Source organism: Euleptes europaea, chromosome 9 (assembly GCF_029931775.1).
Source record: "Euleptes europaea isolate rEulEur1 chromosome 9, rEulEur1.hap1, whole genome shotgun sequence".
NCBI classification, from domain to species: Eukaryota; Metazoa; Chordata; class Lepidosauria; order Squamata; family Sphaerodactylidae; genus Euleptes; species Euleptes europaea.
In genome coordinates this window covers 65,515,971-65,532,926 of record NC_079320.1, presented here as the reverse complement: position 1 = coordinate 65,532,926, position 16,956 = coordinate 65,515,971, and the positions used below count along the sequence as shown (strand labels likewise).

The 16,956-nt window shown below is 45.1% G+C and overlaps 1 protein-coding gene across 3 annotated transcripts in view; it reads right to left on the bottom strand.

The window, feature by feature from the left end:
• DLC1 (DLC1 Rho GTPase activating protein) overlaps positions 1-16,956 on the bottom strand; it is a 295,408-nt gene that overhangs the window by 26,076 nt on the left and 252,376 nt on the right. For all 3 annotated transcript variants that reach the window (XM_056855264.1, XM_056855262.1, XM_056855263.1), the window contains 2 exons: positions 12,707-12,778; positions 7,010-7,091 (listed from right to left, as the gene is read on the bottom strand). In XM_056855264.1, coding sequence (XP_056711242.1) covers positions 7,010-7,091; positions 12,707-12,778 — 154 coding nt within the window. The remainder of the gene's footprint in view (positions 1-7,009; positions 7,092-12,706; positions 12,779-16,956) is intronic.

Below are 16,956 nucleotides of genomic sequence, written 5' to 3'. Positions count from 1 at the left end.
CCTGAGGAGGGTGGGGTTTGGGGAGGGGAGGGACTTCAGTGGGGTATAATGCCATCGAGTCTCCCTTCCAAAGTGGCCATTTTCTCCAGGGGAGCCGGTCTCTGTCGCCTGGAGATCAGGTGGTGGCGGGAGATCTCCTGGGATTACAACTGGAGGTTGGCAACTCTGCAGAAGAAGTAGGAAGGAGCCCACATTCATTTGACCACAGGAGCACAATTTTAATCTCCCAAGGTCTGGGGAGACCCTGCACTCCTTGTCTTTCACTTCTTCTTGAGGTAAGATGGCTACAAGACCAAGGCCAGCTCTCAATCTCTTCCCAGGTACAATCTCAAGGGGAAAAGTCCCAGAGAGACTAACAAAACATATGTTTATTTAGTTTACAGATTACAAAAAAACGTGATCATAAATTTCCAGGCATCCAAGGGAAAACAATTGAAGTTTAGGACGACATCCATACGCCTTCATTTTGTTTTTGAAATAAAGATCTCCTAGTTTGAATTTCCAGCTTTGTTTTACATAAACATTTGTGAGTTTTACAGCATTAGTCTTAATACATCAGGTTTTATCTAGTTGAAACCTGTAGCATTGGTTGCATTTAACGAGCCCAGACACTTTGATCTGTCAGAGAAAACATATTTTCCAGCCAGCTTGATAAGAGTGTCTTTGATTTCACAAAGATTATACTGTAGCCTCCTCTTTCAAATAACCCTTGGGCAGCTGAAACAGATAGTGTGGAGACTGTAAAAACTATTTCCTCAGACGTTGCTTAAAAAAAAAATTCACACACTTTGCTTGAAAGGCAGAAAAAAATAACGTGGAACTAAAGGTAAAATGAGTACCCAGCATGCTGACTGGGGAAGGCAATGGCAAAGCACCCCATAAACATAGTCTGCCTAGTAAATGTCACGATGCGACATCACCCCATGGGTCAGTAATGACCGGGTGCTTTCACAGGGGACTACCTATACCGTTAAAGGGAAGAATCTCTAAAAGGAAAAATGGAACACAAAATGGTGGGGAAGATTTTTTTTTACTTCCCTGCCAAAGTTTTAAAAGTTGCTTGAGCACTCCTGCGAGAATGATATAGTAACTAAACATTTGTGGCCTTGAGAAAAGATATGGTGGTAGTGGAAACTGCTGTCAAGTCACAGCTGTCTTATGGCAACCCTGTAGGGTTTTCAAGGTAAGAAACATTCAGAGATGGTTTACCATTGCCTGTTTTTGCATAGTGGCCCTGGACTTCCTTGGCGGTCTCCCGTCCAAATACTGACCAGGGCCAACACTGCTTAGTTTCTGAGATCTGACAAGATTGGGCTAGTCTGAGCCATTGAGAAGATATACACACTTTAAAAATGCCTCAATTGCCACCTGGGCCATCAGAAGCCCTAACCTGTAGGAACCTATGATAATGGTGCTGATATTAAAAACTGCAATGGATGTGCCAATTATGGGGAAAATTAACTTTATGAACAGTGAATTATTGCTATTTAAGATTTTTTTCCAGTAACCTATACACTGAAAAAGTTCCTTAAATACTGCTTAACAGCTGAGCAATAGCTGTGTATTTATTTTGCAATGATGCAATAGTCTGAGAAGGCCATAAAAATGTTAGTACACTGTATAGACTTCAGAAATCACATCAACTAAAATTTCCATCATTTTTATTTGCCTTATTCACCATCTGCATTCCAAACATCTGAAGCTATGAGGACAAGAAACTCACCTCTGAAGACAGCCTGAACCCTAGAAAAATCCTAGAAGAACCTACTCGAGGATTCTAACAACAAACCACGATATTACACAACAAGCCACAAATTATGCCTGACCCTACCAACTATGCAGAGAGATTAGATATTTACTTTTAAGACTTTAGGCATGGATATTTACTTATGCAAAAGTCTTCACATGGTGACTTATCTCTTCAGCTTCACAATGGGAATCATTGGTGTGAATTGTGTGAAAACACAAGAAAGCTCTACAGGAAACTCAATTTTTATTTATTACCTTTTTATTCCTGCCTTCGTCCAAGAAATTCAGAGTAATTAGTACTGTATGTTTGATACTAGTATAGTACAGTATATTTTAATAAAGTGGAAAGGGAGACTTGATGGATAATGCTTGTTCCTTGTCCAAGGTCTAATACATACTTGCATTTGAAATAAAGAAGGATTTGTTCCCAAGTCAACCTGGCTATGTGCCTGGAGATTTGTTCACCTTGACTCACCCAAATAGATTCAGCAAACTATTATTTAATTCATATGGACATGTCTACGGCAAGATGCCTTACTGCAAGCTCCCATCCAGAACCCAAATTTGAAGTGCATCACACCATGTAATAAGTTATGGAACAATTTTGCATGAAGAAGAACCCAAGAGCTTAATTTTTAGCCACAGTAGACTAATACCAATCTGTTAAATTGATAATAATCCACTTTTAAAATCTGACTGGTCATAGTTTTGTTACATATTAGAGGCACAGAGCAGTCAGAGATACACCAAAGTGAAAATTAAGAAGTGGATGGTTATTCTTAAACATACTGACGTACAGTGTATTTCAGTAGCTATGCTTTAAGGCCAGACTCTTCCCAGTTTCACAGCTCCTAAAAAAGATCTATATAGCTGTGGGACATCTGGAAGTCAGATATCAGGGGCAGAGGAACCTGCTTATCAAGCATGTGGGACCCTGCTTTGGATCAGGAACACATGAACACGTGAAGCTGCCTTATACTGAATCAGACCATTGGTCCATCAAATCCAGTATTGTCTACTCAGACTGGCAGCGGCTCTCCAGGGTCTCAGGCAGAGATATTTCACATCACCTACTGCCCGGTCCTTTTAAATGGAGATGCCTGGAATTGAACCTGGCACCTTCTGCATGCCATGCAGAGGCTCTTCCACTGAGCCACAGCCCCTCCCCGTAAAACAGTGTGTGGGGAAGGCTGAAGCCCTTTCTCTCCCAGCGCCATAATCTCAATCCAAATTAGGGCCCTGCATGCTTGAGAAACAAGTTCCCCCACTCCTGATGTCTGACTCTGAAAGGTCATTTATGCATGAGGGTTTTACCTGAGGTTCGTTGTTTGCTGGACCCACCCTTTCATGCTGCGAATCTATGTGCCATCAGTCTCCAAGCTCAAATCAAGAAGCATGGGAGCACCCCCTTGAAATGCTGCTTTGGAATTGGCTGTAGTACTTACTGTGAGAGAAAAGTCCCCCCCTCAGCGGAAACCCAAGGGCCATGAAAAAATAGCATTTAAAAAAATGGAGCTCTCTAAAAGAAACGGGAGAGGGGAAGAAACCCAAGTCTCATATTTTAAATCCTTTCTTCTGCTCAGAAAGAACTCCGAGGAAGCAAGAAGCAGGGAACATTTGAATCCCTGCCCCTTGACAGACTGCTTTGTAATTGGCTGTAGTGCTTTCTGTGAGAGAAACGTCACTCCCCCAAGCTTTTGTGTCCCGCACTTTGCCTTATGCATGGTGATGATCCACACTTTGCCTTATGCATGGTGATGACCCGCACTTTGCCTTATGCATGGTGATGATCACCCAGGATGATCTCAGGGGAGATCAAAGAACTGGGTTAATAGAGGAATGGGAAGTCCCAGGATTTGTGAGGGCTGGCCGTGAGGCCATCTCTAATGGATGGAAAACTTATGCATAACTCCAAGGAGCAACTGAGAAAGAACGGGGGCAAACGTGAGTGAAAGTACCCATGCATAAATGACCAAATTCAGGTTGAGCCAATTGTAACATATAGTCAGAGTCTTAACAGCACCCAAATCTCCTCACTCTCATGCCTGCTTATGCTCTTTCTATAGCTGGGGAAATCTAACCCAGTGCTCTGGAGTTTAGTTCCTGTGAAAGGCCAAGGAAGTGTTTCTTCTTCCCTCCCCCTGAAGCCCTGTATCAAGTAAGACACGATATCCATGCCTTCTTTTCCTCTCCACCTGCTGCAAAGGGCAGAGGACCAGGCAATCCTCTTAAGTAAGTAAAGGTCCCCTGTACAAGCACCGGGTCATTCCTGACCCATGGGGTGATGTCACATCCCGACATTTACTAGGCAGACTTTGTTTACGGGGTGGTTTGCCAGTGCCTTCCCCAGTCGTCTTCCCTTTACCCCAGCAAGCTGGGTACTCATTTTACCGACCTCGGAAGGATGGAAGGCTGAGTCAACCTTGAGCCGGCTACCTGAAACCGACTTCCTTCGGGATTGAACTCAGGTCGTGAGCAGAGCTTTTGACTGCAGTACTGCAGCTTAACACTCTGCGCCACGGGGCTCTTACAGGGCTCTAAAAGGAAAGGATGAAGTCTCACAACTCCCTACTTGGGCACTAGAGTGTGTTGAGAAGGGGGAGTTAGTAGAAGCCACATCAATAGTGAAGGTCAAAACCGAAGCATCACTTGATTCTCTATGACACATAGCTGTCTTTGACTTGCAACACTAGGAAGAAGTCCCTGAGAGTTTCCTTTTTTTATTGCGTTTTAGTGTTGTTTCTCCATCCACACAGTTCTAACGCTGCCACTTGTGGGTTGAGAGGGATTACAGTGGATTTCCTTTGAAACCTGTTACTGAAACCACACCAGTTATTTGGATGAACATGGCTCCGGCAGTCAGTGTACACTACTGAAGATAAGTTCCTGGTCACTATCTAGAGAACTTTTCAAGACACACAAACAAACAGTACTTTACAAACAGAGGTTCCTGAAGCATGTCTGGTAGATTAGGACTTGAATCCTGATGCTTTCTGGTGCACAATCAGTTTCTGACCTTTGCTATATGGCAAACGGAAATTGTATTGGTAAGCGCTTAATCCTGGTTTGCATAGTTCCCCCCCCCCCAAAAAAAATAAAACAGGTTGAGCAATGGAAATGTGGAGACCAAGTTCTAGAGTAATTTAAACATCTGCAGAAGTTTGAAGGTCATAAATCTGTATCTAAATTGGCAAAGCCACCATCAGGCAATTTTTTTTTTGACACTGGAGATGTCATGACTGATTGGTGGAATGGATATTAACAGCAACAGGTTAGGGATATGAATGCTTCTGTGTTTCTTGCAGAGATCCAAATTCAGAATGTATCCTTGTGACTTCCAGTTCAACTCAAGATAATCTTGTTTTACAAATTACCACCAAAGCAACTGCACAGGCTAGTGTAGACCAGTGTCATGGTCTTAAAAATATGAAAAGATCAGTTTTCTAAAAGGTACTCCCACAGATGTAGCATGCATGTTACGCATGTCATTACAGTAATTTAGGTTAACTTTACAGTATGAAGCCAAGATATAACAATGGTTTTTCAGCAACTAAAAGATGTTATTTCCTTGATCAAGGGATTCTACTGGAAGATCTTTCCCCCTAAAAGATTGCTTACTTTCCTTAAAACTTAAAGGCCACACAGAAATTACATGTGAATGTGTGGATCATATAAAGTGAATTGGCTTATCACATGGCATTCAAAGGTATTACCAGGTTTAAAAGATGAAGACTTCCTCAAGGTGAAGACTGCCCTGACCTTGACAGCCTCAAGCTAGCCTGATCTCATCAGATCTCAGAAGCTAAGCAGGGGTCTGGTTAGTATTTGAATGGGCAACCTCCAAGGAATACCAGAGTTGTGACACAGAGGCAGGCAATGGCAAACTACCTGTGAACATCTCTTGCCTTGAAAACCCTGTGACTTGACAGCGCACATGCACACACAAAAGATGAGGAGTGCATGTCTGGCTGGATCACAGTCTATTCCCACTAATCATTCCCCATTAGTAAAGCAGGCATCATCCCTTGCGGGTATGCTGAATGTTCAAATAGACCCTGGGAGAAGGGTGGGGTAGGTTCCTGTAATCTGTGCAGAAGAAATAGTGTGGGAAAATATTTTTGGGGGAAAACAAACCTCCAACTGCAGCATCCTCAGCCTTGTATCAGCATGCACCAAGAGCTATGCTGCTTCTACATATGGGCAGGATGAGAGCCATACATACATGCCAGCTTTGAGCAAACAGGGCTAGGGGTTAAACTGAAAGGAAGCAAGCAGAGTGACCAACAGAACATTTGCTTGTAAGCCAAAAACAGGAATTATTGGATGCAAAGTTCTACACATCCTATGGCTGCCTGGCAAATATAATCAAGCAACTCCATCCTTTTAAAGGAGAAGACATGGTCAGAGACCATTCAGTAACAATGAATATTCTATGGGGTCAGGAAGGAATTTTCCTTCAGGCTAGACTGGGCGGGGATCCTGGAGGATTTGCCTTCCTCTGGGCATAGAGCAGGGGTCACTGGGGGGAACAGGGAGGAGGTAATTGTGAATTTCCTGCAATCTGCAGGTGATTGGACTAGATCAGTGGCTCCCAAAGTGGGCAGTAACACCCCCTGGGGGTGGTGGGATTACCTAGGGGGGAACTAAGAGGCAAGGGGGCAGCAGGGGGGACATTAGAGGTGGGCCCCTTCAACTGTGTTGTTCACTACATTACATTTTACATTTTATTGTTACAGCCATTGGCCAGTACAAAACAACAGAGCAGTGCAAGTACCCATACATGTGTTGTTCACTAATTTACAATAGATCAAGCTATGGCACCGTGCTGGCAAATTGGGTAGAAACTATCATAATTTTTTTCCAGACTTTGAGGAGCTGGTACCACTGCGTCAAGTTCATCAGTTCTGTTGAATAAATTTCAACTAAAAAGTTTTAATTTGATTTTGAACAGATGTGCAATTAATTGTTACTGTTTTGAAATTTTATTGTTATTATCTTCTTTAGTGAGTCATGCAAGCCCCTATTTTGAATAATGCTTTTTATAGGGGGCGCTGGGGTTGAGTTTGTGGAACCAAGGGGGTGGTGGCCCGAAAAGTTTGGGAACCACTGGACTAGATGATCCTCAAGGTACCTTCCAATTCTATGTTTCTATTTTTCTAGTCTATATTTTCTTTGGATTAAAAAGGATATTACCGGGCAATAATTGCACTGTCAAAAGCTATTCTGCTTGCTTTTGCTGAAGTAACGTTTTGCCACATACCTGCACAAGGCTTCAATGGCATCTCTGTCCAAAAAGTCATGCTCTCTCTTGACCAAAGTGATGTCAATGGGAAATATAAGATCTGTAAAAAATCAAGACCGACAGGCAATCAAACAAGAACATTCCCTCGAAAGGTCACCTACTTCAAAGTAACTGGTCATCTCAAAGTCATGAGATTCAAGAAACCTCGTTCCTGCAAAGGAAGAGTCCCGTCAGACAGAAGCAGGTTTATCACTTTCAGGACACAGGGCTGGCCATGGGCAAGGGCCATGTTGGTGGAGGGGGTGCGGTAGGGGGAGCCAGAGAGTAGCAAGCCAAGTACATAAATGCATAAGCTGTGAACATTTTTTAATGAAGCTTTGTGGGCTGGGTCCACAGACAGGCAGCATAATACAGTGGTTAGAGTGTCAAACTAGGATCTGGGAGACCCAAGTTCGAATCCCCGCCCTGCCATGGAAGCTTGCTGGGTGACACTCTCTCAGCCTAACCTACCTCACACGGTTGTTGTGAGGATAAAAGGGACAACAGAAAAACAATGTAAACTTTGGGTCCCCCACTGGCAAGAAAGGTGGGGTATAAATAGGGTTGTCAGGCCCCTCTTCACCACCGGTGGGAGATTTTTGGGGCGGAGCCTGAGGAGGGTAGGGTTTGGGGAGGAGAGGAGAGGCACTTAAATGCCGTAGAGTTCAATCGCCAAAGCGACCATTTTTCTCCAGGTGATCTGATCTCTATTGGCTGGAGATCAGTTGAATTAGCAGGAGATCTGCTACTACCTGGCAGTTGGCAACCCTAGGTATAAATGAAAATAAAATTAAAAAAGAAAAGAAAATTTAACTGTGGTGCTTTCCTCTGGCGTAATGCACTCTACCGCTAGAGCCTCTTGCATCAGGGGAAGGCTGATTAGGTGAACATTAGCTGAATAGATCCCTGGGATCCAATTCAGCATTTGTACTGCAGTTTGGTGAGACAGGCTAGCAATTCCAAAATGACAGGAAATAAACAGAAGGCAGAAAAGCAGATAGCTCCAGGAATGGCTTAAATGGATATCATACCAGGGTGATGCTTAGGGTTGCCAGGTTCCTCTTCGCCACCGGCAGGAAGTTTCTGGGGCAGAGCCTGAGGAGGGCGGTGTTTGGAGAGGGGAGGGACTTCAACGCCATAGAGTCCAATTGCCAAAGCGGCCATTTTCTCCAGGGAAACTGATCTCTATTGGCTAGAGTTCAGTTTTAATAGCGGGAGATCTCCAGCCACCACCTGGAGGTTGGCAACCCTACCTGCCCATGGCTAGAATCTGAGCAGCCACAGAGCCTTCTGACTGCCCAGCTTGTCAATGACAGGAATGCAAGCTGAGCCAATCACTGCCAGAGGCTTCATCACAACAAAACCATCCCCTGAGCATGATGTTTGGGGAGGGGTGGGACTTCAGTGCCATAGAGTCCAATTGCCCAAGCAGCCATTTTCTCCAGGTGAACTGATCTCTGTCAGCTGGAGATCAGTTGTAACAGCAGGAGATCTCCAGCTAGTACCTGGAGTTTGGCAACCCTAGTAATACTGTTAGGAGGAAGGCGCTGAACAGAAGAAGCTACCAGAAGCTCCATGTTGGTTTTTAGCTCTTTAAAAATGCACGGTACTCAAGATGAATGCAGCCCACCAGCAATGTACGGCAACCCACAAAGGGCTGGATGAGCCTTCTCTTTGTGCTCCATCTGGGACTGCAAAAAGCGGATGGTTCTCAAGCACCTGGCAGGCCACAGCGCACGGCTGGTGGGCTGCGTTTGGCTTCACCAGTTGCGCAGGCCTGCCTTAGATAAACATTTGGGGAGAGCGAGTAACCAGCAACAATGCCGGCCGACTACTGGGAAGCTACCAGTCGCTCTGTGACAGCAAGCAGACCAATCTCGTTGACCTCCCTCTAGGGCTCCTCAAACGGCAGATGGATTTGGATCCCGAACGGCCAGAAGTCCCGCTGCTACAGTTGACTGGCTCCAAACATTACAGGAAGGGGTTTTATGCATGCTTGGAAGCGCCAGTGCCACTTCAGGCTTTTATTAGGACCAACTAGAATTCACGACAGGCTGTCTCAGCACGCCAACTGTTTCTTAAGGAAGGTGAAAGCAGTTCTCCCATAAGAAGGGGTGGTCTTCTGAATTTACAGGAACCTTGCGCATGGAGAATGGAGCCCCCCGCTGTATCATTAAAGAGGAGACTGGTTTTCATTTAGTGCTTGTCTTAATGAAACACTTCGCACCGTGTTTTGTTTCACCGACACCATTCCCATAACATTCCCATAAAAAATTAGGGCAGATATAAATCCACGAGTATAGATTTAAATCCACTAAATGCATTGAAATACGTGATTATAGCCAAATCATATACTATAACAACACTAAGATCAAAGTTTATTTGGAAGTACGGCAACAAACAGAGTAGACTGAGAAGAACAATGATTTCAAATTGTTTTTGTAGGAAGAACAAGAAAAATATTCTGTAGCATATTAAAAACTAACACATTTGTGACCAAGGCCAAGAGCCAGCATGGTGTAGTGGTTAGGAGTGGTGGACTCTAATCTGGAGAACTGGGTTTGATTCCCTACTCCTCCACATGAGTGGCAGACTCAAATCTGGTGAACCAGATTCAATTCCCCACTTCCTCCCATGAAGCCTGCTGAGTGACCCTGGGCTAGTCACAGTTCTCTCTGAACTCTCTCAGCCCCCCCCCATCTCACAAGGTGCTTGTTGTGGGGCAGGGAAGGCGATTGTAAGATGCTTTGAGACTCCTTAAAGGTAGAGAAAAGCTGGGTATAAAAACCAACTCCTCTTCTTCTAATTCATCAGATATATGGAATGAACAGCCAGTGTGGTGCAGTGGTTAGAATACCGAAGTAGGACCTGGGTTCAAAACCTTCCTCTGCCCCAAAATTCAGTGGGTGACTTTGGACCAGGCGCTCTCCCCAAACCCAACCTACCTCATAGGGCTGTTGTGTGGATCAAATGGAGGGATAAACCAGTTGCAGTTTACAGCAAAGATGGGATAAAAAATGCACATAAGCGAATAAACAAACAAAAGCAAAGACAATGAAATACCATTCGAAGACATTTTGCAAGGCCAGGCCAAATGCATCCTGCCAGCAGATATATGATAATAGGTCAATCACTAAGAGATAAGAAGTCCTCAGATGCAGATAAGCCCAACTGTTTGTTTTGCTGACGGAATGTGGATTGGAAGGGAAGGAAGTCGAGACTGCGGATGTGAGCCCAAGCAAGCACAGCCCTGGGAACCTTCGGAGGAAAATCAGCATCCAAACAGAATTGCAAGCTGAGCTCACCCTTGAACAATTTATGGCCCTACAAACCAAATGCAGTCGCTAGCCATGGGCGTGTCTTTCTCTTTTAAGCATACTTTTGTACAGCGCCCAGTTGCTAGGCACTTCGTAAATAATTAGGGTTTCCAACCTCCAGGTACCAGCTGGAGATCTCCTTCTATTACAACTGATCTCCCGCCGACAGAGATCAGTTCCCCTGGAGAAAATGGCCACTTTGGCAATTGGACTCTATGGCATTGAAGTCCCTCCCCTCCCCAGACCCTGCCCTCTTCAGGCTCTGCCCCAAAAACCTCCCGCCGGTGGTGAAGAGGGACCTGGCAAGCCTATAAATAATAATCATTATATGTGTGATGAACTATCAAGGGATCAAGAAAGCTTCTCAATTGCGGCTGGCCTTGGACAGCAAAAACAAGGGGTTGAACCAGGCAGGCTATAATGGGCGTCTAGTGGGCAGTATTTATTTATTTGAGTTAGATCTCACTTTTCTCCCCACCGGAGACCCAAAAGCGGCTTAACGTCCTTCTCCTCTCCTCCTTTTTATCCTCCCAACAACCCTGTGTGGTAAGTCGGGCTGACAACTTGTGACTCGCCCGATGCCCTAGAGATTTTGCATATCAGCAGAGCAAAGAAATCAACGTTCGCAAAAGCAAACATGTCCAAATACAGGATTCTGAACAATGGAGCCGAACAATAGCCACAGTTCCCCGGCACTCAGATTTTTTTTTAAAAAAGCTTTTCTTGGCACGTTGTCAACCCCACATGTGAGGAACATAATAGAAGGAAATTCAGTTCCTAAACAGATAAACAAAAGCGCTGCCAAGTGTTGTCTCTGCAAGTGCAATTATCGCCCCCATCGCCACTGCAGCTGCAAATTTAAAGCCCTTCTCCATCACTTGTCGAGGATGCCTGCTTAGCACTGCTGTTCACTTCCAGTGCTGCAAATAATGACCCATCTCTATGCAGTTGGTAACTAGCAGCTGTGCAGAGGCGGTGCGGTTGGGACGTTCCGTCCCATGGTGAGAAGTCTTCTGAGCCATCCCATGGGATTTTACAGCCCTAAAGGAACTGCAGGCTTTCTTATGTTTTTTTGTCTTAATCAACATCAGTCCTATTTTTAAAGCTAACTTTTCATCCCTGTAATACAGACACCACACCTTTGGGCTAAATAAAAATGGAAGACAATAGGTGTCTCAGGTCTCCTAGTCTCTCTCCAGATCTCACTTGATTGATCAGGGTTAGCAGAGAGCCAGAGTGGTGTGGTGGTTATCAGCGGCGGACTCTAATCTGGAGAACTAGGTTGGATTTCCCTCTCCTCCACATGAAGCCTACTGGGTGACCTTGGGCTAGTCACAGTTCTCTCAGAACTCTCTCAGCCCCACCTACCTCACAAGGTGCCTGTTGTGGGGGGGGGGAAGGGAATCCTTCCCCTAAAGTATGCCACTTTGAGACTCCTTATGGTAGAGAAAAGTGGGGGTATAAAAACCAAATCTTCTTCAGACCAAACATCAGGATGCAGGAATCTTCACACTAAAAGGGCCTTATTATTAACACCATCTCCATGGATAGCAATAAGAATAATTAGACCCACAGAGTAGCATTGCCAAACTCCAGGTAATAGTATAGACTCAATGATTGAAACGTGTGCTGTAACAACGTTAGTTATAAAGAATAAACAGCACCCAAGCTCAAAATAATCAAAAAAATATATTCACAATTCATACACACAATGCAGAAACTCCAACTAGTCCAAAATACATAAGTAGTCCAAAATCTCCTGCTATTACAACTGATCTCCAGCCAATAGAGATTAGTTCACCTGGAGAAAATGGCCACTTTGGCAATTGGACTCTATGGCACTGAAGTCTTTCCCTTCCCCAAACCCCGCCCCCTCAGGCTCCGCCCTAAAAACCTCCCGCCAGTGGTGAAGAGGAACCTGGAAACCTTACCACAGCCACCTCAGGGCATCGGGTGTGAACCAGATTGATCTGATTGTAATCCTACCCTTCCTTCAAGGAGCTCAGGCTTTTACTTGGTTTTACCCTCTTCTATTTTATTCTCACATAAATCCTATGAGTTGGGTTAGGCTGAGAGCTGGTGGCCTTGTCCACAGTAGCAAGGCCCTGGAGGCCCAATGGAGAGCTCATTTGAACACAGGAACACTGCCTGATACCACACCAGAGCGGCAGTGATTCTCCACGGTCTCAGGCAGAGGTCTTTCCTATTAGCCACTACTCGGTCCTTTAAAATGTAGACGTCGGGATTGAACCTACACACACTCAAAATGCACACGTGTGCATCAATGCAACGGATGAAACATTTCAAGGACTAGCTAGTACTTCAGCCCACCTCCGCCCTGAATAGCGATCTTACTTACCCTCATAGAGCTGAGCATACTGTGGGAACCCTGCTGCCCGCAGCCAGTCGCATGCTTCCTTGGCCTCAATTTCTGGAAAAGAAGGAAGGCACACATCGTAAGCGATGACTTGCCAAGGAACATGCATTTAAATTCATGGGGCAACCTTGGTGAGATGCAGCTTATTACCAAGCTTTGGCATTCTATGTTCTTATGTCATAAGAGCATAAGAAAGGCCCTGCTGGATCAGACCAAGGCCCATCAAGTCCAGCTGTCTGTTCACACAGTGGCCAACCAGGTGCCTCAAGGAAGCCCACAAACAAGCCCACAACTGCAGCAGCACCATCCTGCCTGTGTTCCACAGCACCTAAGTTAGTAGGCATGCTCCTCTGAAACTAGAGAGAATAGGTATGCAGCATGACTAGTATCCATTCTAACTAATAGCCATGAATACCCCTTTCCTCCATGAATATGTCCACTCCCCCCTCTTAAAGCCTTCCAAGTTGGCAGCCATCACCACATCCTGGGGAAGGGAGTTCCACAATTTAACTATGCGTTGTGCGAAAAAATACTTCCTTTTATCTGTTTTGAATCTCTCGTCCTCCAGCTTCAGCAGATGACCCCGTGGTTCTAGTATTATGCGAGAGGGAGAAAAACTCATCTTGTATAGCCCAGCTTTACAAAAGCACTTTAATTCCATTCGCCCCAGATGTGGTTGAAATTATGCTCAGCTCAGCCTTCCACTTAATGGCTGCACTCTAGAGCATGGGCACATTAAAAGGCTTCTGCGGCGAGCTGCGGCTTACAAAGGTCCACAGGCTAAAGAGGCGCCGTTCGTCGCCCAGTTAACAATGGAGGTCCCTGGGTCAGGACTCTGCTGCCGGCTCAGACATCTTTGTAAAAATAAACCCCGGCACAACTAAATGGGTGCCCGTTATTACCTAACACAGGCAAAATTAATACCACTAACAAAAAACAACAACAACTTTTAAGTAAAAATGTCTTATTTCAGCATTGCATTCATGACTTGGTACAAGTACTTTTCAGATTGAAATACCTAGTGAAGCTAATGCCTAAGCCTTCCACTTCATGTAAATAATACCAGTGGACCTAAATCCTAAGAACAACAGCCACATTGTGTAACGGCACACTCAAGCACACATTTACTATCCAAGTTAACAGCAGAGGAGCAGTGGAGGTCTCCGAGGTATTTATGAGTTACTCAGTTTCCATCCAGTTTATTTGCTCCAACTCCACTTACTGCCTTTTGCACTTTACTCCAGCAAAAGCAGTACATATTTTGGCAGGATGCAACCGTTCGCAAGTATGCACACGAGGCGTGGAGCAAGGGAGTATGTGCAGATCCTTCGGTTACATGCTCTGTTTTCATATCAAGCATGCCAACGCATCTGATTAATTTGGATTCTCTTCCCAGAATTCAGACCAAGGCTGACAGGTAAAAATCTGGATGAAAATTCAAAGTTCCAATTGACTTCTCTGGAGCCTTGGCTGTACTGTGTCACAAAGGGGGAAGCCAGAACTTAATAGGGATTTAGGTTCAATTCCAACAAACTAGTGCTATATGAGTGGGAATATGTGTGTGTGTGTGTGGGGGGGGGGGAATCTTTCTCTTTTTAACTAAAGTGAATACTGCCTAGGCAATTCTGATGCTTGTCTGGGAAACTACAATGCTAACCTAAGGAAGACACACCTTGCCAGGATTCAGACTCATAGCTCTTGGACTTGTAGGTCTGGTGGGGATTCACTGCCTATTAGTCCCTTCAGTACAGTTGCCAACCTCCAGGTACTAGCTGGAGATCTCCTACTATTACAATTGTTCTTCAGCCGACAGAGATCAGTTCCCCTGGAGAAAATGGCTGCTTTGGCAATTGGACTCTATGGCATGGAAGTCCCTCCCCAAACCCTGCCCTCCTCAGGCTCCGCCCCCAAAACCTCCCGCTGGTGGCAAAGAGGGACCTGGCAACACTTCAGCCTCGACGCACCAATATGGCAGTAGTAGGGCAGATGATATTCCCTGGGCCTTCTAAATTGGTTGGGCTTTCTTATTGGCCTGAGCGACTGGGAGATGTCCTCTCAACGTACACCACCTTTGCTTTGCTCCCTTTCTGCCTTCACCTCATCTAATTCTCAACTGGACAGGAACCAGGTTGGAGGGCAATACTATAAATGATGGTATGGTAGAAGGCTGCTGGACAATCTCATCCCCTGGAATTACGCCTCATCTCCATACTACAGAGATCAATTCCCCTAGAGAAAACGGATGCTTTGGAGGTTTGACTGTATGGCACTGTACCCCACTGAGGTCCCTGTCCTCCCTAGGTTCCATCCCCAAATCTCCAGGAGTTTCCCAATCTGGATCTGGCAACCCTACCTATGCCAAAGCGGCCATTTTCTCCAGGGGAACTGATCTCTATCGGCTGGAGATTAGTTATAATAGCAGGAGATCTCCAGCTAGTCCCTGGAAGTTGGCAAACTTAACCCTACCTCCCCCCCAATCTACCACCAGTGGCCGGGGGAGGGGGAGGGCTGGCAACCCTACCATACAATTCTACCTGAATACATGTTTAAAGCTGTTTTTATCCATGACTAGCAATAACCACTGCTGGAAGAAAAACCAATACAAAGCAGTGTTAGAGAAAGAGAGAGGGCTTGGCTGGGAAGGGGTGGGGGAAACAGCTCTCAACTCCCATCCTCCCTGCCCTGAAAACTCCCCCACTGCCCATTTACAGTGAGTGGTAGAACTGATTCTGTACAAGGCTGTGCAGTAGGGTTGCCAACCTCCAGGTACTAACTGGAGATCTCCCGCTATTACAATTCATCTCCAGCCGATAGAGATCAGTTCCCCTGGAGAAAATGGCCACTTCGACAATTGGGCTCTATGGCATTAAAGTCCCTCCTCTCCCCAAACCTGCCCTCCTCAGGCTCCGCCCCCAAAACCTCCCACCGGTGGCGAAGAGGAACCTGGCAACCCTACTGTGCGGTCAATACATTTAGTCCGGCCCTGACAGCAAGAGGCAAATCTGTCTGCAACAATTTCAGTTCTAGGCCAAGTTCCCAGAGCAGAGTCTGGAGGTCTGACAATGAGGTTTACTCTGAGCCACGGCACTGAACGCAGTGAAAGCAGAGTTTGTAACCGGGAGGTCCTATCCTTTTCAAGGGAAATTACAAAACAGGGAGATAATATTTATGTTCTGTTGTTTTGGAACAAGCCCTGCTCATAAAAACTCACAGGGAAAGAGAAGCAGGGAAGAAGAAGAAGAAGGGGGACGCAGAAATGATACATGGGGAAACACGGGAACAGCTGGATTAGATGTGATCTCCTCTGAAAGTCAATACCAGTAATTAGCTAGGCCCATAAATTGTTGAAGCTTCATTTATGACAGAATGGGAAACCATAAAAATGATTTCCATGTAAGAAAGCCAAACTTAAAAATCCAGCTGTCAGTAGCAATTTTCAAGAACATCCTCTTTTCTTTATCACATACTCGCTAGATTTAAGTGGATTTTCTTTCTTTTCTTTTTTTTAACTAAAAGGGAATCAATTTTAGAGGAAAAATCAAAGACAGTTGTTTGGCAGCTAAGGCAACGCCCATAACTGCTCGTTTTCCCCCCAAAACAGCCCCAGCCCTAGCTCAAATGATGTATCTATGGACATCTGAGCTTGGCTCTTGATAGTCAACATTTTGAAATACACATTTTAATTCATTTATAAGACATTAAAAGCTGTTTGAAATCCAAACGTTTTTCTTCCTGCTCAAAACCATTTTGCGTAAGATGAATTTAACCTGCCACTCAGGTTTTACTTGACTAAACAGGTAGCGGTGAACAATCAGATTCTTACTCCTTATTCACTCAAGGCCCCATTTGATCTCCTTAATGGACAAGGGCAAAACAGTTTACATGAAAATGATGAGAGATTTGGCAAGACACATTGATGTGAAGCTTTCAACTTTCCCCCCTTAATTTTTTTTGGAAATATAATAAATGTCTTGCTGGATGCATAACAGGACAGATGCAATAGTAGTTAAAGCACAGCTTGTGGCCCAAGCCACTGACTGCAGCCCTCCAGCTGAATGTAACAGGCCCCAATAGGGCTTAGGATAGGGTTGCCAGTTCCGGGCTGGGAAATACCTGGAGATTTTTGGGGCAGAGCCTGAGGAGGGCAGGGTTTGGGGAGAAGAGGGACTTCAATGCCATAGAGTCCATTTGCCAAAGCGGCCATTTTCTCCAAGTGATCTCCATCGGCTGGA